The 21,751-nt window shown below is 40.4% G+C and overlaps 2 protein-coding genes across 4 annotated transcripts; one reads left to right on the top strand and one right to left on the bottom strand.

Moving 5' to 3' along the window:
- The first annotated feature begins 520 nt into the window (after nt 1-520).
- On the top strand, nt 521-12,489 carry LOC129598672 (CUB and sushi domain-containing protein 1-like). 3 transcript variants are annotated; one of them, XM_055496693.1, is made up of 9 exons: nt 521-1,002; nt 5,526-5,808; nt 6,211-6,314; nt 6,743-6,865; nt 7,460-7,687; nt 8,182-8,358; nt 9,962-10,060; nt 10,894-10,975; nt 11,862-12,489. In XM_055496693.1, exons 1-9 carry the CDS (start codon nt 912-914, stop codon nt 12,001-12,003), a joined length of 1,329 nt encoding a protein of 442 aa, XP_055352668.1. In that variant the 5' UTR covers nt 521-911; the 3' UTR covers nt 12,004-12,489. The 3 variants fall into 3 exon arrangements, with proteins under 3 accessions (XP_055352668.1, XP_055352667.1, XP_055352669.1); XM_055496692.1 differs by having other exon boundaries at nt 6,737-6,865; XM_055496694.1 differs by lacking the exon at nt 7,460-7,687 and having other exon boundaries at nt 6,737-6,865.
- A 370-nt stretch (nt 12,490-12,859) lies between these two features.
- On the bottom strand, nt 12,860-21,477 carry LOC129598663 (mucin-17-like). The gene is made up of 17 exons (XM_055496665.1): nt 21,048-21,477; nt 20,810-20,986; nt 18,823-19,035; nt 18,627-18,716; nt 18,414-18,539; nt 17,858-18,036; nt 17,675-17,795; nt 17,449-17,604; nt 17,115-17,291; nt 16,604-16,777; nt 16,361-16,543; nt 16,145-16,292; nt 15,425-16,061; nt 14,970-15,366; nt 14,523-14,604; nt 14,014-14,435; nt 12,860-13,524 (listed from the first exon to the last, which is right to left on the bottom strand). The coding sequence occupies exons 1-17, from the start codon at nt 21,103-21,105 to the stop codon at nt 13,475-13,477; spliced, it is 3,390 nt and encodes a 1,129-aa protein (XP_055352640.1). The 5' UTR covers nt 21,106-21,477; the 3' UTR covers nt 12,860-13,474.
- Between the last annotated feature and the right edge of the window lie 274 nt (nt 21,478-21,751).

Below are 21,751 nucleotides of genomic sequence, written 5' to 3'. Positions count from 1 at the left end.
TGCTATAATTCACAACATGTCCACAAAAAGACTAAATACAACCACGATGATTGTCGTGCTGCGGATTCTCGGGGGCACAATTAGGCGTTAACCCAATTTTAAACCACACTCATATTTCAAACCCAGAGCAACTTCTTCAGGCTCTTATGGACCTTCTCGAGCTCGTAAATTACACAGTCCTTTACAACCGGCGAGCTGTATCCCTGTTAGATACACTTGTTTCTTTTTGTTCACAAAAATAAAGACACATCAGCGTAAACAGCCATTAAACAGCCCAAAACCAATTTCCGGCAAGCCGTGCTAATTTTTCGTCTGACCATCAACCGATTCGACTCTTGGGTGCAAGGCCGGATTTCCGCTACATATTCCATCTGGACTGTGTCGGGTCTGTGCGCAACAGCAACGACGAATTGCATATTGTACAAAAGGCGGTGCTGTACACACGCATAAGCACATACTGTATATAGGAGGTGTATTATTTGCTTAAACATACAAATCCCTACAGTAACGGATGCTGATCGTCAAGCGACAGCTTAAATCCGCTGCGCACAAAACCGCCGGCAACAGATCATAGTGCACTTTTATGCTGTTGCACATTGCAGTCGACGGGAGCAGTGCACTATCTGACGTAAAAATTTATTCGGGCTGTTTATGATAATGGATGCGTAGACGACGAGTTGGTGCACTTTTACTTGGAACCTGGAAATGTATTTTGGATAAAAGCACTTTCCTATCTTAAGTTTCATCGGGATTTCGACCATTTACTGTGCGAGCTTCCGGTCGGTTTAATTTGCAATTTTTATCTACAAACAACGCCAGCGTCAAACCGGCTCTTTGTATTATTATGTCTAGCCGGCTTATCGCTGTCGCTGGATCGTGTTTCAAATGTCGCACACTGTAGATGAAATGAAATGTATCGTCGGATTATCCGCCGGATTTGCAGTTGGCATAATCATTTTTTGATGATACTGACCATTTTCTTTTCGTTTCATCGCAGGATAGGTAAGTTAATAATTCATATTGATCTAGGCATATTATTATCTACACATTGATTATTCTGACAATAAAAACATTGCGCAACATGCAAACACGCTGAATCGGCATGAAGAGTTGCAGTGCCGAAGTAATTTGCGCTTTGTTTTTTCGTTTACAAGTTCGTTATGCACACTAGAGATTCATTTTAAAAACTTTCTACATAATTTTTTTTTGTAGAAAAAATCCGTTCTGGTTGATTGCTATTAAAAGAAACAATATGTGAACTGTACTGCACTCACTATTGATAAAAAATAATTAGCAATTTTGTGAACGAACAGAGTCTCGCTTCTCGTGCTTGCAGTCATGGAGAAAAAATTTTTTTAATATTGCATTACGCACTCGACTGCAATATTAATTAGCTTTTTCATGATATCTAGCTATAACACTGCAACAAAAGTTATGTAAGATGCGTGCATTGTGCTTAGTGGGTGTATAATATTGAAATTTTCGTGTGCAGCTGTTATTAAAACTTTCTTGGACTGGCTGCACTGTGCACCAAGTAGTTACTTACTCACCGGTCGGAATTAAATACACATGCTAACTATGCATGTCTTCAAAAATCAAATATAATCAGTATGTAGTTATTTTTACTTTTATCAGTTTTATGAATCGTTGAAATTTTCAAGCGTTTCTTATGCTGCTGCATACGAAATCTGTGAGATGTACAAAAGTTTCGACACATTATAGAGCTTTTCCATCGAAACGTATGTGGTGAATAGGACTCATTACTTCTCAGTTTCACTGGTGCAATAATTTAAATGGTCATCGTCTGGAGAAGTGACGGCACTGTGTGCGTGCCATGCTAATGGATGCCCGTCGTACGCCTTACGCACTTCTAATGTTGCAAACATTACGTAACATAAATCATTTATGAGAATCCGATTCCTCATTAAACCGCAGGAAATATATTTCTTTGACTGCTGACAATCTAAATTGTCCTAAATTCTTCCTTCCATTTTGCCAAATGTATTTTCGACCGGCATCTTACATCCCGCTGAAAAGTAAAAAGTCCAACGAACAAGCGACATCAATCACGGAGTCTCATTATCCTTTTTGCCTTCTCGTCGTTGTGCACGATGTAATCATTATCATCATCATCACTCCCAAAAAGATGCGGGATGTAAACATATTATAGTGGTAAAAAGTAGTTAGCCAAGCGTAGTGCAAAATGGGCTGCACAACATTGTGTGGCTGTTGAAAGCCGGCACTGCACATTGCACTTTGCATGTATATTGTACACATCAACACACCGCAGCCTGACCGCATAATCAATCATGTTTGGTTACAAAATTTTTCTAAAAGCATCCACTGTGTCAGAACAAGTGAAACGTTCTGTCAGATCTCATTTAAAATCATACTCCCACACAAACATACAAGGCATTTCTTTGTACGTCATTCCGGTAGTTCATAAATAGCCGGCGCATGCGTTTTGAGGGTCGCTGAATTTATTGCGTGCCAGTTATTGCGAAAAGAGAGCTAGAGAGAAAGAGAGCCTTATTAATAACCCTCCAAAAGATCAACTGGGATAACTTCGCCGGTTTGGGGTTTTGGGCACTGAAAAGAACGTTATTGAATCGATAGAACAGAATTGGCCAGTTTGGGCCATTTACATATACACAATAATGTGTTATATATGTAGGCAACCGGGATATTGCATACAGACATTGTTAAGCGCATATTCCCCAGAGTGGACTTGTTATATTATATCGATTTACTCCCAGAAATCTTTTGCGCATTACGCTTATCAAGCTAATCACTATCTGTATATTATGTAGGGAGAGACCAGTCAATGATTTACTTGATAAAACTTTCATGGCACACGATGTGTGTCTGCATGTCCGGTCGGAAGTCGCCGGCTTTTACACTGCACAACAGGACGCACTAATTCATTTTGCTTCCACATCCAAACTTTCTATTTCACTTTCCCCCATTAAAACTTCACCCGCTGCATGTGTTAAATTACAAGCATTCTTTATTTTCATTGATAACACACGCGGTTTCCATGCCCAGAGGCTTTTTTCGAAATTTTGAACAGAAAAGAGATCATTTGGGAAGTGTTTGTTTTTAAAAATGGACAACAGCAAAAATTATTTACGGATATTTTCAAGTGTATACCACCTTACAATGGAAAATGTGCGTTAAATCAACATCAGTCTAATGCCGGTCTGTTTGCTCGGGTGTAGATGCATTGCACTTGACCTGTTTATAAAACGATCGAGCAATAGTTACGACGTCGTGATAGCATTTCTTTCGTATTAGGACCCAAGACACTGTTTCAGTTGCTGTTGCATATGTGCAGCAGTAGTACTTTTATTGAAATTAATTTTTCCGCAGAAGTTTGTTTAACCGCTACACGTTTGTATATTTGCAAAGAAGGAGAGGTTTGGGAAACTTTGATGTGTGATGTGGCAAAACCATAATGGCATAGCGAATGTTTACGGTGTACAGAGTATATTTGAGAGCACTTTCCCTTCGCACTTATGCACTCCGTTAATTAATTTGTTAGTTTTGTTCATTTCTTAGACCTGCCCCGGCATTCGTAAAAAACTGTTAATAAAATGTATTACTTATTTTTCTGAAGAATTGTTTAAGAGTCCTATCAGATACTCTGATTTTAAACGGGAAAGATGCTGCAAAGCGTGAGAAATCGAAAAGCAAAAACGTTCACTTACATTTCTTTTGAACGATTTTCCCGATAATCATCCTGTTCTTAATAACTCAGTAATTTTATTTATTATATGGAAACAAGATGTTATGAAAATGTTTGTTTGTATTAGCATATCTGTACTCCTGTGTTACTTAAGCTGGGCAATATATGTATGCCCTTTAACCCTGAAGAAGTTGCATAACTTGCATTAAAAGTAGTTGTTGGGTCTCTCGTTCATTTAAAGCCTTTTAGTATGCATTGACTTAATTCTCGTGCGAAGTAATCATTAAGATTCCAGCGGCAGTTACGATAACTCATGTGTTTCATGAGCAATTTGTACGCTCGGTTTACCGATTATATTTATCGGGTGATCGATCATAACAATTTGTCATATGAAGTGGAATTATTATTTAATTTGTCAGAAGCCTGCATGGCCTTGCTAAAGATTTCACTTTGCTAGCAAATAACCGCGTAGTTCAATATATAAGCACCGTTGCTATATATGTATACATAATGTATATACTTACTCTTTATATCTGTGTAGTACCGTAGTATCTTTTGTTTCCGTCTTGATACGCGTACTTAACTGTAATTTTTAAACTTTATGGATTTGTACATTCTTAACGCATTTGGTGTTTTAATGCTCTTTTGGAGTATTCACTAACCATAAATTAAAATTAAACTTATTCTGCTTTGAACATACCAAATAGGGTAAGTACAAAATAATAAGCCGGCTAAAAATTTTCAGAAAGTTCTTAATGTGCTATAATATTTTTATCATTTTTATTGTCAATTAGAAAGCTTAGTACGCATAAGCGCTCATGTAATATTTTAAGTGAATTACAAAATACAGATTCTCTATTCAAAGAAAACGCTTTAAAGACAGTGTTGGCTGCAAGAAGATCGATATTTGCACGGTTTGCTGGATGGATTAAACGCCAACAGCGATGTTGTTCTAACTTAAAGCGCGTGCACGTGTATTCACACACAACAAAACGACTTTCCGATTTATTAAGAAAACATGGCTAAGGATTTCTTTCGGGATGAATCGGACGCAGTGGAGGCAAATTCCGGTCTTGTACTTTTCTTTGCATACTCCCTGGATTAGCGGTTATTTACTTGCAGGATATCATATTACCGCCCTTTCTCCAGTGTATCACTTATGCTTCGGTGCCGAAATTCACAAGCCGTATCCAAACCGGCGAGTCAACACAACCGGACACAAACATAAATTGCATGTTGATAAATCTCCCTTAACACCGCGCGCACTGCATGTTTGTTCATTCATATATATATTGTAATTATTTATTCCCTGACAACTGACGAATGGACACTGGCTATTCGATATGGATCTGTTTATGGCCAGTGCATGTCGCCGTTCGAGTCCACCTATCGCGATCGGCTGTGATGTTTTTACGATGCGCACTATTCCCCGAGGAATCAGTTTTAATATCGCATTTGCATGTCGAACAACAATACAGCCCATGCCTGTGCTGTTTTAGCATACAGCAAATACATCAATCAAAACCAGCATACAGATACATGGCTATATAATGTGCAGGAAAATTATGGATAAAAATACGAACTTTGATGAAGTGTGCGCGGGAAAATGGGAATAGGTCAAAATATTTATAGAATGCTGTATAGCCTGTATTTAATATCACGCTTTCCCCATTATATTTGTCAGCCCACAGGAAATCGAACATACAAGTAATCAATGCATCCGGCTATAGGAAAACGGTTCCCAATCATTTCCGGTCAAATTTTGGATCAATCTTTCTGTAGTGGTGATTTATATTCTACACTATATCAAATAGAGAATCCATTTTCTTTCTCTTTTTAGGTGGGCAATTTATCGGTTGGACTCAAGTACATGCTTGTCGGCAGACGGATGGTCAGCTAACACTGCGCTGCGCTACCGGCCAACGCATAATGATATTTGGTGCGAATTATGGAAATGCAAGTGGTTATAATTGCTCAACCCATTTCACGCCCGAAAGCAATCAATTGCCAAGCGGTACACTATTAACACCCCGCGACTACTTATCATCGTTAAGTGATGCGGCTAATTCGTTGCTTAAACGACCCCGGTGTAATCACGATGTATCGGGACTTGTGAAAGATATGTAAGTTCTCACATACATTTGCTACTCTAGGTTACAAAAATATGAAATCTTTTAATGTTTGAAAGTTAGATGTGGTTAACCGTAAAAGAAGTTACATGTGGCTGCTTGCATAAAAAAGTGTTTGTTGGTTAAATTTTGGGAATACAAGAAAACTTTAGATTTTTTCTACCCAGTGGTAAATTTGTGCTCTTCCGAATACGAACACACAACACCTAAATTTCTTTTTGGCATAAATACTGTTAGACCAGTAAAATAAAGTAAAGTGCTAAAATTTCTTAAACCAGAACTTCAGCATAAATAGCGTAAATATCCGCACGCAACTTTTGGTATACTCGTATGACTTGAATGTGTTGCCCAGCTTGCGCTGTCAAAATTAATAGCTGCAGTTACGATATTTCGTAGGTGCTCTGGCCGGGAAGTGTGCCTCATCGAGATGGAAGAAAGCATTTTCCGTTCCCCTTGTGATGGCAATGAAGTTTTGGAAGTCAAATTTGCTTGTATACCAGGTATTAACAAAAACCACGTACGGGCAGCTAAAGCGCTTTTACCACTGCTATATCTATATGAATTTTAATTTTAAATGAGTACATATGGGAGCTGACCCTTATCATCCAGACAAAATATATTTTTTCAGTTTTCGCGATCATACTATTTTTTAACACTGCACGCTCAAGGGCTGCTTCACACAAGCTTTTACTTAAATTTTGTACTTCAAGTATTCTTACTTCAATACTTCAATATTCTTATACAAATTTTCGGTAAAGTTACAATTTTCGTAACCATTAATGCTCTTTTGTAATAAGTTTGTACAGCGGAGTGCCAGTAACTTGATGAGAAACAACCAGAAATATAAAAAGCATACGTAAATTACCTACGCATAAGGGCAACAATAAATACTGTGTCGATAAATTAGGTACAATCATTGTAGTTTTAGGATCGCAGGTGATTTCTGTTTGCAATCGGAACTTAACAGCGCCGGATGGGCATATACTGAGTCCTGGATATCCGGAATATTATCCAGGCCCTTCAGACTGTTCCTGGCGGATCTCAACCGAAGGTGATCAGCACTGTTTTATTCACATCCGGGCAATGAAGGATTATGTACTGTACAACGTTCTTGATAAAAATATAGATATGTTATACTCGTGTTTATACCTGAACAATCATGATTATGCTATGCAACCGCAGTCATGCTTTGCACTTTGTAGTATATCCCCACACCTCTATGTTAAAACAAGATGTTGTAGATTTTAATTGACACTCAAAATTGTAAGATCCCGAAAATACTCCGAGTCTACGAACGTGTTTTTAGAACAATAGAAATAACGCCTTTATTCCTTTGAGTAATTAATAAGACCGTATAGTTTGACTTCTAATATATCTATTACCTGAGCCGGTACCCCAGGAAGCTGTTGTCAACCAAAATCATAAAAAGCTTTAATAAATAAGATATAATAATTTTTCTGCAGAACATTGCAAGTGAAAGTCCAGTTGTTGCCCGATAGTTCCACACGTGTTTATGGCAATGCTTTTCTTGTAAATAATGTACTGGATTGCTTAAGTTGGCAACCGTGTGTTATTGTATATAGACAGCGTGCGTACCTGTGTTTACTTTCCTACTTTCTATTTATTCATGCTGGCTTTATTGTAGTGGGAAAAAATATACTGATAATGCTCAATGACCTTTCACTACGACCTCAAAGTGCCAAAGATAACGCCTGCCAAGATTATTTAATAATTTACGAAAATGATCGACAGCTTGTCAAGACATGCCATTCGTATCCTTTCAATTTACAAGTGGCCTCAAATTTTGCAAAAATATCGCTTATTAGTACATCAAAAGGCTGGACAAGTAAAGGTGTTTGGATATTTTACAAAGGTACGTCAGGATATCCGATAGGTTCCATGTTATCTGATATATTCTTATCGCGCGCTTTTATGATATGAATCAAGACGGTGCAAATGACCCCATGAGCAAATAATGCTTTTGACTTTCTACCAACTAGTAAACTACATACCTAGCTCTTTTTTTGCCGTCGGAAGTTATTTTTATTTTACTGACTCCGAGAATAATGTAAGACATACCAGTGCGTAATACATAGCGTAGTACTATGCATATAAATCAGAAGTTTTCATGACTCCGTTTTTAGCTAACTCTAACTGTAAATTAATAAAAAACTATAATTCAAAAGTGCTGTTTGTTCTTTCATGTTCGTTATTATAAATTATAACGCTTACATTTCGGCTCGTTGTAGAATAAATCAAGGTAGTGGCCACATTGGTCTGAATGTCTAACAAAATTCTGTTGTAGGTAGGGCAGCCGGTATTTTAGCAGGAAACAGAATCTGCATTGCATTGCAATTTATGTTGTAGCGATTGGCTGTAGTAATCCTCAGCTTCCAGACTCAGTGGAGCAGCTCTCACGGAATTACACCAATATTGTCCTGAGATGTCAAGATGGTTACTTTTTCCGCGATTTATTGTATCCCTTCGATGAACTGGTTCTGAATTGCCTGGACGGAAATAGATGGGATCGATCGGTGCCAGACTGTGAGTTACCATGCTCGGTTTCGTGTTATAAGAAATGCAACGCGTAGTGCGCTATATATAAATGTAATTATACGAGTATATACAATTATATACTTCTGTTATTTATAAATATAAAATCTGTGTTAATTTTCTTAATTCTGCATACATTACAAAAACGATGTGTTGAACTGCTACATTCTACCGTAAATACTGTCAAGCATACAGCATGTACTAACCAGAAGAAAACGGATTAAAATACTGTAATGCAAGCATTTCCTTAGTAATTTATGTTTTGAAATTTACAGAATCATTAATTATCCATACAAATGTATTGTGCACGTACATATCTACATATATGTCCATAACAAGTCGTTTGTATTTGATTAACCTTTCGTAATGAAATTATTTTTTATGATAAAGTTAATAATGCCTATTAAATTTTGATTTTGCATAAAAATATGCTTGCAGATGTACGTGCCGGTACAATCGCAGTTCCTCTTCTTATTTTTGTTGCCGGTATGAGAAGTTCTTCTACGTTTAATTAGAAACATGCACTTTTATAGCAGGCTATTCCCCGGTTAAATTATTAACCGTGAGACAAATGATCAGATTTAATTTATTTAAATCAGAAATTGCATGTAATACAATGGCATAACATTGGTTCCTGACCCTTCCTTTCCTGAGCAAAGCAAACTCAACAACATCCCTTTTTGACACTCCCACAAGCCACAATCACCCAAACCGACCCAATCCAGTTCTGGTGCAATCGTTTTTAGCTAATATGGATCGCATTGCCGCAGACCTTATGCGCAGATTTCACTTCTGGCCGAATGAATAACGCAATCGTGCTGTACACGGGATAGCACACGTTGCGTATACTGACAGTGTGGTGCTGCACTGCGGTATATACACAACATTTCTTAAGCCCTCCCAGTGCACCGCGCCGGTAGAAAATGGTTGTTACGAGGTTACAAGTAAACCGGTTTTGCATTTTTACTTAAAACCCCCACACACGCGGATCTAACTGTATTTTGCAATTGAGAGTGAAAGTTTGCACATAGTGGGTTTCTTTGCGGAAAGACGGCGAGCTATATTGGGGCATTCCTTCAAACAACCAACACTAACATTCCGATTTATGCTACAGTAGCTGTTGAATACACAGCCTGCATAGCGCAGCTCGGATCAGTTCCCTTGTGTTTGCTACCGAATTAAGTCAGATTGTCAAACACTAGCGTCTTACGTGACAATTAGTATTTTCAACTGTACAACAGAGTATGTTTTAACGGCATTGCCTTAACCTGCTGTTGACAGCGTTTGTTAAAAAATTACCCGACGGTCGCTGCTCCATTTTAGCTCCAGTGCGATGTTTGCTTAATCAGGTGGCACTTTAGCCGCCTGTCAGTTAGCTGGCTGTGTTGCACGGTGTATATGTGTGACAGTGTGAGGGAATCGGCATCGTATATATGTGTTGACAGCATCTTTTCGCTATCTCGTATATACACTGGGAATATTATAGTCGTAATGGATGGTAATGGTCGTGGTTCAAAATCTTTCACTACCGGCGTATTCAGAAGCCTCCTCTCGTCCACATCCTCAACAACGCACTCTCCTTTTTCTAATCCAGGTAGTAACGACTCCGAGTGGAGAAAGGACGCCCTGGCCCGGCTGCACGCTAGACGAGCCGATATGCCGATTCCATTGCTCAACGGGATCACCCTAAAAGGCAAGGAGCTAACTGTTGACGATACTTAAATGTCATTAATTTAGGAATCAGTGTTTTGCGTTATCTTACTGGTCTCACAGAGATATACCTAGTTATCATCTACAGATAGATAATTACGCGCATTATATAGCCGCTCACGCTTTAAGAGTGAAAAATAATTTAATTTTATTTATTCAGTCCGGACAGCTAGAGTAGCGGTACGGATTGGAAGACTGCGGTTCGATATTTATAATGCCTTTAAAAAATCGTAAAATTACTGCTATAATCTTGGGAAAACACAGTACAATGTTTTTCCGGTTTGGTGTCTGCCGGTATTGGCCAATGATAAACAAGGAATATAAAATGTAAGGATTTGAAATTAAATTTGATGGAATAATTTCACAAGATCGATTTTTACATCGAATTGGAACGTTTGCTCGATCGATTTTTCTCATTACCTTGAGATTTTCACCTGAGTGATTCACAAAAAGCGAGCTGCTTTTGGCCAAACGTGAAAGGCTGGTGTATTCGGCAGCTGCCAGTCTATACATACCTGAGACCAGTGCGTTTATGACACTCCATAGTCCATGGTCATTATAAAATATTGCAAAGTGCTATTAAATAATAAGAAATTAAGGGCATAATGGCATTGCACATTTATTTTGGATTATTGGTACAGACCGAATTATAAATTAATTTCTCTATTTCCCCCTTTATTTATCAATTAAGTTTGTGACTTTCGTGTAATCGCATTTATGATTTTCTGAGTCACGTTGATGCAGAAGTATGAAGTGCCTTAATGCAGGTTTTTTGGCATCCGAATAGATTCTCGTAATGTTTGCTTTTCTTTGCAGAAGTTGTTATCCCAGCTACGGTTGTGGGGGTGCTGCTTCTCATTCTTATAGCTGCCTTGGGAATTTTGTTAAGCGTTAGGCGGTGAGTCTCCATCAAGATGTTAACTTTCCATTTAGCACTGCTACTCGTACTGTTTTCAGTTTTCGCTATAGCAGTAAGATGTGGCGGTGTTAATGTTATCAATATTATGTAGAATTTAAAAATGATCACACTGACTGTACTTCCTGTAGTATGACATGCAGTGCTGATGCGGTTGGTTAAAAAGCTGAGTCCACTCTTACCGCGCTTGTCGATCTGACATTTGAAAAATGTGATTTGATTATTTAACTTAATCGGTTATGTCAATAATTTCTTCCAAATCATAACACCAACCTCTAACCGAATTTAAAGACTGAAATCACGGATCTTTGATCCACAAAAGTCATTTTTCACATACTGACGCCGCTAGTATATCTTGGTTTTAAATTTCATGCGCACTGTATCTGTAACTGGGAACTCCTACAATACTTTAGACAATTTGGTGGCTAGGCTAAATGTCCTCAGATTTGTCGCTAAAATTACCCTTTAGCTGCAAAATTTTCGCAAAAATACGTATACTAATTTTCGCAAAAATACGTATACTATAAATACGTATACTTTTTAACTTTTGTTACTTTCATAAAAATGTATTTAATTTTTTAGCGTACAATAGTATGCCGTATATAAAAATTAAAATTTGTCCTCTTGGTGAAACGTTACGTGATGTAACTCATCTGGGTTACGTAATTAACACCAGCTACGCCTAGTGTTGCCCATCCGCTCGGCTTAAGGATACAGTAGAAAATCCAATTAGTTCGATTTGATTCTTTGCCACTTAGAGACCAGCCGGAAAAACTTATCCCGGCATTGATTTTCCGGCATGAAAAAGAAACCAGCCGTTCACTTTGTATCCAATATTTAAATTTGTGTGTGGTGTGTGCGTTTGTAGATACCGGAGGCGGGGCATCGTCTATCATGAACAGGAAATCGAGCATCTGCATGTGCCGGTGTCGCGTAAAGCGCCGCGCGCCCAGATTGACAGCGCCAGCGACTTGGCCGGAACTTATCCGCTGACAGAAATACGGGATTAGTTGCCTACTTAAGTCAGTGTATCCGTATGTTTTTTCTTCCCGGCTTCCCCTGGAGCGACGACGGCGGGCTGTACGGTGCATTCCTCGGATCACGGTCGATGATTATTTGCGCAGGAAAAACACGCATGCAGCATGTGTTGTGCGATGAATTTAAGGGGACTCGGGTTGTACTCGAGAGGGTAGCGCATTAAACGTTAGACAAATTTTTTTTGTTTCGGTCCCTTGTTTTGTTTTCTTGTTGTGATTTTCTTCCTGTACTGTGGCGCGCAAATCCCTTCAGCATTTATTTCCGGGTTCCTCTATATTTTGCTGGACCATTTTTGTTAAGTTCTGAATGACAGATGGCGCTATATATGCGAATTTCTTTTTGTAGCATACAATTATCAGAAGCATACCTAGGTTGGTGTATAGTTGTGTAAAAAATTGCACTGACACAGTGATTTTGTTCTTAGATTTTGTGTATCCAAATTTACTAGGATAGGTGAAATTTCGTTTAAAACAGAAATAATAAAATTAATTTTGTTTGGCAGACGTATGTCAACTGACCAGTGAGTGCACCGCTGCGCATACGCATAGTGAATTCTGATCTTCGCATGAGGACGAAATTGCGTACCTCCCGCACAAATTAATATTTCACAGCCCTAAAGTTGTTAGACCAGAATAATTGATATTGACCGTAGCATCCGGCTGTTAAAAGAAAAATTCCGTTCGCCTACAGCTGACCGCGAAAAACAGATTTGTACATCCATGCCGGTTGTGTTTAGAACAGCGCGGAAGCCGGTAATATTGACGGCAATCTGTGATGTTGGCCAGTTAACACTCCCATCGATGATGAATCGTATAAAATGGAAGTGCCGCATCGTACAGAGACGTAATGGTGGCCGTGATTTCCATCAAAAACATCAGCGTTGGCGTGCAACGAAGGGTAAACTTTCTGTCCGGATCCGAACACATTAAACCAATTTTTTCTCTCTCTTGATAAAAGCAGCCAGTGACGCGCTCCAATGCACAGCATTAAATCATCACTATCCAACAAAAGCAAACACTATAACAATGATTTGAAAAACCACAGAGAAAACCCCGCAAAGAACGCGCAATGAGGCATATAAACACTTGGTACGATATTATTATTAACACATAATGCAAAATTGCAAAAATCAGTACGGCCGTGTGCCCAGAATGGGCCTACTAGTGTTTGCAATTTTAACATGTAAAATTCGCCTTCTAAAAATAAATTACATCGACAGAATAGTAAGACAAGTAATGGGAGATTTAAGCACGCAAAACAGCTCAATTATCGCGGTGGTTGGTCAGGCTAAAATTCGCTCTCTCTTTCTCTTGATTACGAGGAGCCTTCTTTGGGTCAGTTGGTACAGTAATTTTCCGGTCAGACAGGATGCTAATCACAAATAAATTAGGCAACATGCATTGGTAGGAAGCGGCATTATACGCGGCCATTAGTAGTCAATTTCTATGGCAGAGTGGCACGAGGGATACTATGTAATGGAAAACTGGCAGCATCTGCAATTGATCAATGTCAGCGCTACAGCAGCTAGGAGAGCTTCACACCGTGATGCGTTATCAGTTCCGCTGACAATTTGTACAACTACCCACCGTTAACAGCGGGCTATACTGAAAATTAATTAACCGTGCTCAAAGTCTTTGCATCCTAACACGTATGGTTGCTTCTTGAAATAAGAAAGACTCAGAACCAAGATGAAATGCATGAGATAAAAACTTTTAAACTCGCATTAAAGGTTATAAATTTTTCCGGTGTCGCTATATACGTAACTACTCTAACCGGCAGTACGTAACTACGGAAATTAATTTCTTATTTCGACTTTTACCGGTTCAAATTCTGTAGTAATAGGGCAATCAACGTAAATCAATTACCGTATTACAGAAAAATAACAAATAAAATAACAACAAAAGCCAGAACCATTACACAAATTTAACGCAAATTCACGCTAGTTTAAACAGAGAGTGTAACAAAGCAAAGTTATCTTTTACCTGGTGAGCTACCATGCTCAAACTGTAGCTGGCCATTGGCCATCGTTGTGTCCTGATCAACAAGAATTTCATCCGCTTCATTAAACGCTTCGCTAATCCCACCGACCGATCCCATGGACTTAACCGTGCCGGCACGAGAGGGACTAATCACGATTTCCGCCGATGCCTTATTATGATGGTCATCCTTGAGCCGTGGTCCGGTAGATTTAAAGGTGGACTGGCTAATTGGTGTGTCCTTACCCCCACCGCCCACCGCTGCGGCTGGACCGGCTTCCGTTACCTGCAACTGCAGATTATCCCAGGCTTTACGGTAGCGATGGCTGAAGGCGTTAGCTGCCCCACTCTCCCGTTCTGTGTCATACTGGGCAGCGGAAATGATGTGTGTACTGCTGACAGCGATGCGAGCGGCTTCGCGGCGCCTTCTGTGCAAGAGAAACGACAATTATTTAAATATCACCCAGGTCATTACGTATACCATATGGGGATTACAACTTGTCAACACGCATTACCGTCTCATAAGGCACACAATTAGGATAATTAGCAGGAGCAACAAGAGAAGTCCCAGAATGACACCCAGAGCGATCCAGCCGCCTGCAACGCAACAATTACCAATGCATTAATCAAACATTCAAAAGCCAAGAAACACCACGAAGGTGTCGGGCAACCCACATTCTCCCACATTCTCAGTGTCCCGTTCATTTGTGTAATACAACCGTAGTTTTACATGTAATTCATTAGATAACGACTCAATTCCGGCAAACAAATTTAAAACATGTTGTAAACGAACGAGTATCGTTTTAAAAAGTAAAAAAGTAAAGCAACACAATTAAAATTAAGGGCGTCACGTAATCAATATATGGCTTTGCATGCTAACTTGTAAATACACCATTCAGAAATGTTAATCCTTATAGTAATTATAAATATTACTCGTGTGTATTTAATATACGTTATCATACCCATGGTTCCAGTTTCGGCCATTTTTGTTGTGACAATCTCTGTCGCTGTTTCCACGGTACTGCGATTTACGTTTCGGCCATGGCTATCGCCGCTGTTTTCGTCCAAAGCCGGTAAAAGGTCGGCAGGCCGATCGACCGCCACATTAAACAGAAGAACCGGTGGCGATGGCATTTTCGTCAGGTGAATCTCCTTGGTCGTTGTAGCGACAGTCTGATCCCAGTTCCCACTGGCGTCGTCCCTCATCATGGCATTATGCGCTTCGAAATGACCTTTCTGTACCGGTATATGAGAGGCATTTTGGGTGGGTGCCGGTGTGAAAATGGCAAACTGGTTGGCTAAGAATTCCAGTGCGGCGCGATCCGCGGAGTTCAAATGCACGGTGGTATTCACAGGAGGCTGAAACCAAAGCATTCATAAAAATACATAACAAAAGCGTTTGTAAATTTATTCGTACATGCGTAGATGTTACAGTTGTAGTGGACGTAGTCAACTCCACTACTAATGTCGAATTTGTAGTTAATTCAGGAGCACCCGTAGTGACCTTCGCTGTCCAATCCATACCGCCAGCGCTTCCAGTTTTTTCATCGGATGACGTATCGTTAGTCATAATTATGGCAATTTTTGAGTTGATGGAATTGCTTTCTCCATCTTCCGGTCGATCGTAGCCCTGGTCCAGGGAGCTGCTGGTTCGGTTTGACTGCTGCCATAGGGACGGAATGAAACCTGGCACCAACAAGAACGACGTGGTGGTGGCCTCCTCGGTGGTGGTCGTGGTGGGTGTCGTAGTGGTTGTTGTAGTCGTTGTGCTCGGTGTGGTCGTTGGTGTTGTGGTTGTAGTTGTGGGTGTCGTCGTCGACGTAGTGGTGGTCGTGGTGGTGGTTGTTGTCGGTGTCGTTGTGGTGGTCGTCGTTGTAGGGGTCGTTGTTGTTGTCGTAGTTGTTGGAGTCGTGGTTTTTGTGGTAGTGGTTGGTGTCGTTGTGGTGGTCGACGTGGTTGTGGTCGGCGTGGTAGTTGTCGTTGTCGTGGTGGTAGTGGTGCTCGTGGTCGTCGTTGGAGTAGTCGTCGTAGATGTTGAAGTAGTAGTCGGTTGTCTAATAATCAAATTAATAAATAAAGAAATAAACAGAATGATACTAGTAGTAAACTGGTATTAGAATTTAACCGTGATAAGTACCTTGTAGTTCTTGTCGTGGATGGTAATGTGCTGGTAGTCGATGTACTTGGTGATGTAGTGACCTCTGTGGTAGTTGGCGTGGTAGCCGTAGTTGTTGTACCTGAACGATTACCCACAACCACAGGAACTTCATCCACATCTCCATTATCTGAATGACAACAATCACTGTCTCAAACATTCTGCAGCAAATTTTTGACAGCCGACTTGAGGACATACCGGGCTGACACAATGGAAACGCTCCTTCCCATACTTCGTTTACCGTGCACACTAACATCGTATCACCAACAATTCTGAAACCAGATTGGCATTTGTACTCTAGTCGGGATCCTTGGTGGCTGCTTAAATCCAATAACACGCCGGTTCCATGTGGAATGCCGGGAGGTGGCCCACAATCCACAGCTGTGAGATGAATTCCGGTTAGCGGAATTGCAAATCTACAGAGGTTAAAAGGTCACTTACGAACACACTGCGGAGGCTCCCCTGTCCACATTCCATCAGCGTTACACAGGCTTCGCGTCTTCCCCACTGGTTTAAAACGATTCAGGCATGTATACTGGGCGGCTGATCCCACACTGGTGCTGTTGTACGCTACGTCGCCATTTTCGACAGTCGGAGGTGGACCGCAACCTTCGTCTACATGCATAAAAGCAACCGGTAATTAATAAACAGTAACGAGATGTTTTGATAAAAATATCGCATACCACGCTATGAAACAAAAGCTACGTTCAATTTTACAAAAAAGACTGAAAGAAACTTGCCATAAATTTTAGAAAATTGCAGTTACAAAATTTCAGACGCGGACAAGTAAACATAAATCGAGACTGGGAACCGCCAGGGACCGGAAAACTTCATTACAGTACTTAACTTAGTTGAAACATACGTACGTAAATTAAAAGCTTTCGAAAAGCATTGCAGTTATGATAAATTTCTTTATTAAAAAGCGCATATATTTCTCCCGGTGTGCGTTTACCGGTGCAAACAGGTGGTTGGTCGCTCCATTTTCCACTGGGTTGACACCGCCTCAATCCGGGACCGCGCAGAAATAGTCCACCCGTACAGCCGTAAACGGACACACTTCCGACATCCGTCGATGAGTACTGCACGGTGGAGTTGGCATTGACACCAGGATTACCGCATGAGCGTGGGGCTAAAAGAGTAACCACACACCGTTACCACTCCAATGGCGCGTCACAGACAACCAATCAGCACACGATGCCATCCATCCACGCGGAAACAACACACCGCTACCGCTGCTGACATCCACCAACGTGTTGACAGCTTAACCGACTTGCATCGAAACTTACCGAATTCACAGACCCAATTTAAGTGTCGATTACAGCTGGTTTCACGCCATAACCACCCCGAATTAGCATCGAACATCACGCAACTGGTCTGGCCATCAAATTCACTCGGCGGATCGCGTGAAGACCAGAAGGCGCGAATTGGATTAACCGTCGCGTCTACAGAAGCCGGGGCAGCATTAAAAGGGCTCTTAACGGAAATGACGGGGTTTTATATATGTATACTCACTTCCTTTGACCCACATCCACTCGCCGTTAGTCCAGGAACTGCGCATGGCACCCAGCCAGTAATTGGGATTGTCCGAGGAGAACTGGTTGTACCGATGTGCCATGGCCCAGCTGACAAATGCCTGCGACAGCAAAAAAACAAATCAAAAATATTCCTAATGAAAAAGCCAGCACACCGTATTACCTGGAAGGCGGGGCTGGTGCCCCATAATAAATTGCCGCCGCGGCGCATACAGTACGTCTGAGCATTATCCCAGGTGTCGGGTTTCGAGTTGAAAAAATGATAGCAGTAATCGGAATATGTGAAAATATCGCCGCTATCAACTTTCTCTTCAGCAATAGGACACTGCAGAGTGGTGATTGCTGCAAAGCGAAGTTAAGTAACATAAGTTAGCAAAATACATTAATACTTTTACTATGTGCAGCCAAAAATTATACCGCATCCGAACAAAATTTCATATAAAAATCAGATACCCAATTTATTACGATTTAACATTTCCACATTTGCAGAGCAAAATCTTTGTTTTTTGGGTGATTACAGTATTTGGTTTTCTTGCAGTAAGGAAGTAGCAAAATTTAAGCTTTTTATTCACCAAACTAAAATCAGCGAAATTTAAAAAATTAAACTCTAATGAAATTAAAACTTTCATAATTGCTTTTCCATTCAGTCGACTTCTATGCGATTTTCGATGTGTTTAAGCCTGTAATTAACTAGTTTTCAACAGCAATTGTTGCTTAACCTTGATCGGAGAAAGCTTGAACTTTGCACAAGGATAACACGTTGGGCACATCCCGCATCTGGTGTACACTGAGAAAGATGCCGCGGAGTGGACGGTAGCAGCGGACATCGAGCACGGAGCCTTCCTCTGCAATTTCACAGTCCAACAAAAGACTTACATACCGCAACGGATATACGCAACTGGCTTCACTACAACACACACACGCACACTGACCAACAATGCCGCTGTATCGTCCGCACAATGCATTCCGCGAGATATCACGATCGTTGCCCACACGGACTTCAATGTATACCGGTCCATCAGCTGTCAGAAGGGTATAAGGAAAAGAACAGAAATATTCAAGAAAAAGTCAATATTGAGTCAATTCTTATCGTTGTTGTGCGGCGACCGCTTAGCTGCCGCCACTCACCGCAGCAGGAACGACCAATTACCACTCGGACCGAGTGAATAATGTACGAATCGAGCAGGTTGACACTCCACCAGGGTGCAATTTCCGCCTGCGTCGAATGGCAATTGTCTTCGGAATTTATGCCAAATGAGTCGCCGTTAACAGCCACTGATGATCCAATACGGCCCTGTTGCGACGAGGATTTGGTTGGTTTCCCCAGTGCGATATCCGTTACTGGAGAACACAACATACATATTTACTCTAACCGGGGCATACCGCAATTAATTTCATAATTGTGAAAAATCCTAAACAATATTTTAACACGTAAAAATTTACCCGTACTGAGTTCTCCCGTTAAGATTTTTTATTTTCATTAGTTGTTAATTGGTGTGAGTGCAGCGTATTATATCGTACACTTAATATGCCGCTAAACTGGAATTGCAAATCGCCAAACGAATTTTTTAATCGTTTTCTCAAATGTTGAACAACTTCGTGTTCAGCAGAGTATGCAATTGCAGACTGCAAGTCGCCTTCGCCCGAATCGTGAGAATTTCATGCATCTTCATGACAAAAGTAAATAGCGAAGTAGAAAAACACGTGTTGATCAATTACGTGAAACTGAGAGTTGCTCTAATTAAAGAGGCTGAATAAAATAGTTCAATAAGAGAAAGTCAATTTTCTCCATTTTATTACTAGGGCGTGTCGGTAACGTCGTGTGAGAACTGGAAAATTCACAAAACGAATTAACTCCACTAGCCGAAACATTTAAACAAAATTTTGAAAAAAACAAACCCTTTAAAAATTTTTAAGAGGCTACCGAAAGCTCAAAACTATGACTAATACACAGACCATGCAGGTCCGTAACCTTTCTCATGCATATCAGTTAGACTTTCTGATACGGTTTAACATTAAGCCTTTTTCATGCTGTAGCAACGTTGACGCTCGAAACCGCAATTATGGCGATAACTCGCTTATCCCATAATATGAAATACGGTAATAACTAAAATTTAACCCGGTCGTAAGTTCGCACATAAAGCTCGCCATTCGGTGCAACTGTGAATAATTAATACACACCAGTCCATTTACTAAAGCGTAAATCTCATCAATCAACCGCTAATGAAAAACATATGTACTTTCCGTTTTCTAACAGAATACGAAATTGTCTATGCATGACAGCTCCTTTCATTAACCGGACTGATTCACCGTCTGCAAAATGGCTTTATTATAAGCGTTTAGCGACGTGCGATAAACATATTTCTTCGATACAAACAAGAGATGAAGAGATCGGCGGGAGAAAAAAAAACAGGCCACCAAGGCCGCACTCGAATCTATAAAAATATATTGCGGAAACCCTCCGGCAAAATCGCATTCGAAGTTCGAACGTCGCACACACACATACAAACAGTTAGCACACACGAATGATATCATGGTTCAATAACATCCGTCGAATGAGCATACTCTCGTCAGTCTGTAAAGGATCTACACCGAGAGAAGATATGATTGTCTCAAGACCATCAAAAAACACCACCTGCTAATCTTCCGGTGCCGTACCGCGCACCGTATGCTCGCCTTAATTACGCACGATGAGTCGTTACGATAGTCCCACCCTCCGTTTTTTTGCGATGAAAGAACGCGGAAATCCAATTTTTATGTCAGACCGTTAAACCGCTTCCGCAAAATTAATGTTAAATATAGGGTCCCCAGTTTCAAAAGAGGTATTTAGTGCATTGTAAAGTAAATCTTAGAAAGCTGGAAAATCCATGCAACAGGTTGCTTACTATTTAAATTCATCAAACACCCGGCTTCACAGCACTGTCTGCCGAATTTAACCAAAAGTCAACAACAGTAAAACAATTACCGGACTTTTTAGGACACTACCACATCAAAAATGTATGAGTTATAAAAAATCTTCAACAACTTTTCAAATCATTAATTTACAACTATTTTGATCTGATTTCTAGTTCAGATTAATATTCCTCGTTGAATCTGATGTAAACAGTAAACTCACCACACAACGGAGGGAAGCCAGTCCATGTTCCATTAATACTGCATGTGCGCGAATCTTTTCCCAACAGAATAAATCCTGGATCGCAAGCGTACGTCGCAACGGTTTTCGGCCTGATTGGATAAACATCAAATTGTGTGGTCGCGTGTGCCGGTGCTGCCGGAAGTCCGCAATCCTGACCTGAAGCAAAGGTCCGAAAATTACAAACTGCCCGGCGAATAAAAAGATGTAGTGGACATACCGGCTACAAACGGAGTCAAAACCAGCGCAAGTAATCCCAAGTGTAGCACAACACCCATTGTCCAAGGAAATGCGATGCTACACTTTCATCCGTAAGCGCATCGATAATCCGGAGAATTATTGAAACAGATTACACCATTCAATAATTTACTGCGATTAATACTTCAAAAGAGCTGCAACCGGCGAGCAATATGCAGCGACGACTTCTCGTCTGACTCCGTAAAAATTAGGTGAAGTTCAGCAGTACAAAACAACCGGTTATGACGGAGTAAGAAGAGTAGCGACCAGAAAGCAGCATCGTTTTTCTTATATTAACCGTAAGTTATGAAACGCCGACTGACTGATTCCGTTATAATGCCATAAAATTACACTGAATACTGACTTGAGTCACATAGCGGCTATCAAGAAGCAACTCTTGCGCATCATGATGGCTGTGTGTAATCATGGAACGACAATTGCACACACGGTATACACAACAAACTCGGTCAGTATAAATGAGATGCCATTTCAGAAGATCCACCCAAAAAATATGACACTGCAGCCAGCCAGATGAATTCAAGCTGGCTGGGCCTACTACCTGGGTGGTCATTTGAAACCGGCTACCGTATATTAAGCAATGTGAAACAATATTCATGAACAGACGGTCACTGGAGAATTTCAAATAAAACGCTACATACCTATATGCATCTGTGTACCATACCGTAC

Source organism: Paramacrobiotus metropolitanus, unplaced genomic scaffold (genome assembly GCF_019649055.1).
Source record: "Paramacrobiotus metropolitanus isolate TYO unplaced genomic scaffold, Prichtersi_v1.0 Parri_scaffold0000127, whole genome shotgun sequence".
Lineage (NCBI taxonomy): Eukaryota > Metazoa > Tardigrada > Eutardigrada > Parachela > Macrobiotidae > Paramacrobiotus > Paramacrobiotus metropolitanus.
Note: the sequence above shows the minus strand (reverse complement) of the source record. Positions and strands in the feature narration are given on the sequence as shown.

Excerpts from the sequence above, each read along its gene's own strand:
- LOC129598672 (XM_055496692.1), top strand. The coding sequence starts at position 912 with ATGTATCGTCGGATTATCCGCCGGATTTGCAGTTGGCATAATCATTTT. Across the intron at positions 5,809-6,210 it reads TCGGGACTTGTGAAAGATAT|GTGCTCTGGCCGGGAAGTGT; the intron begins GTAAGTTCTCAC and ends GATATTTCGTAG. Across the intron at positions 6,866-7,459 it reads CTGGCGGATCTCAACCGAAG|TGGGAAAAAATATACTGATA; the intron begins GTGATCAGCACT and ends GCTTTATTGTAG.
- LOC129598663 (XM_055496665.1), bottom strand. The coding sequence starts at position 21,105 with ATGGGTGTTGTGCTACACTTGGGATTACTTGCGCTGGTTTTGACTCCG. Across the intron at positions 20,987-21,047 it reads TTTGACTCCGTTTGTAGCCG|GTCAGGATTGCGGACTTCCG; the intron begins GTATGTCCACTA and ends CCTTTGCTTCAG. Across the intron at positions 15,367-15,424 it reads CAACTGTAACATCTACGCAT|CCTCCTGTGAATACCACCGT; the intron begins GTACGAATAAAT and ends CTTTGGTTTCAG.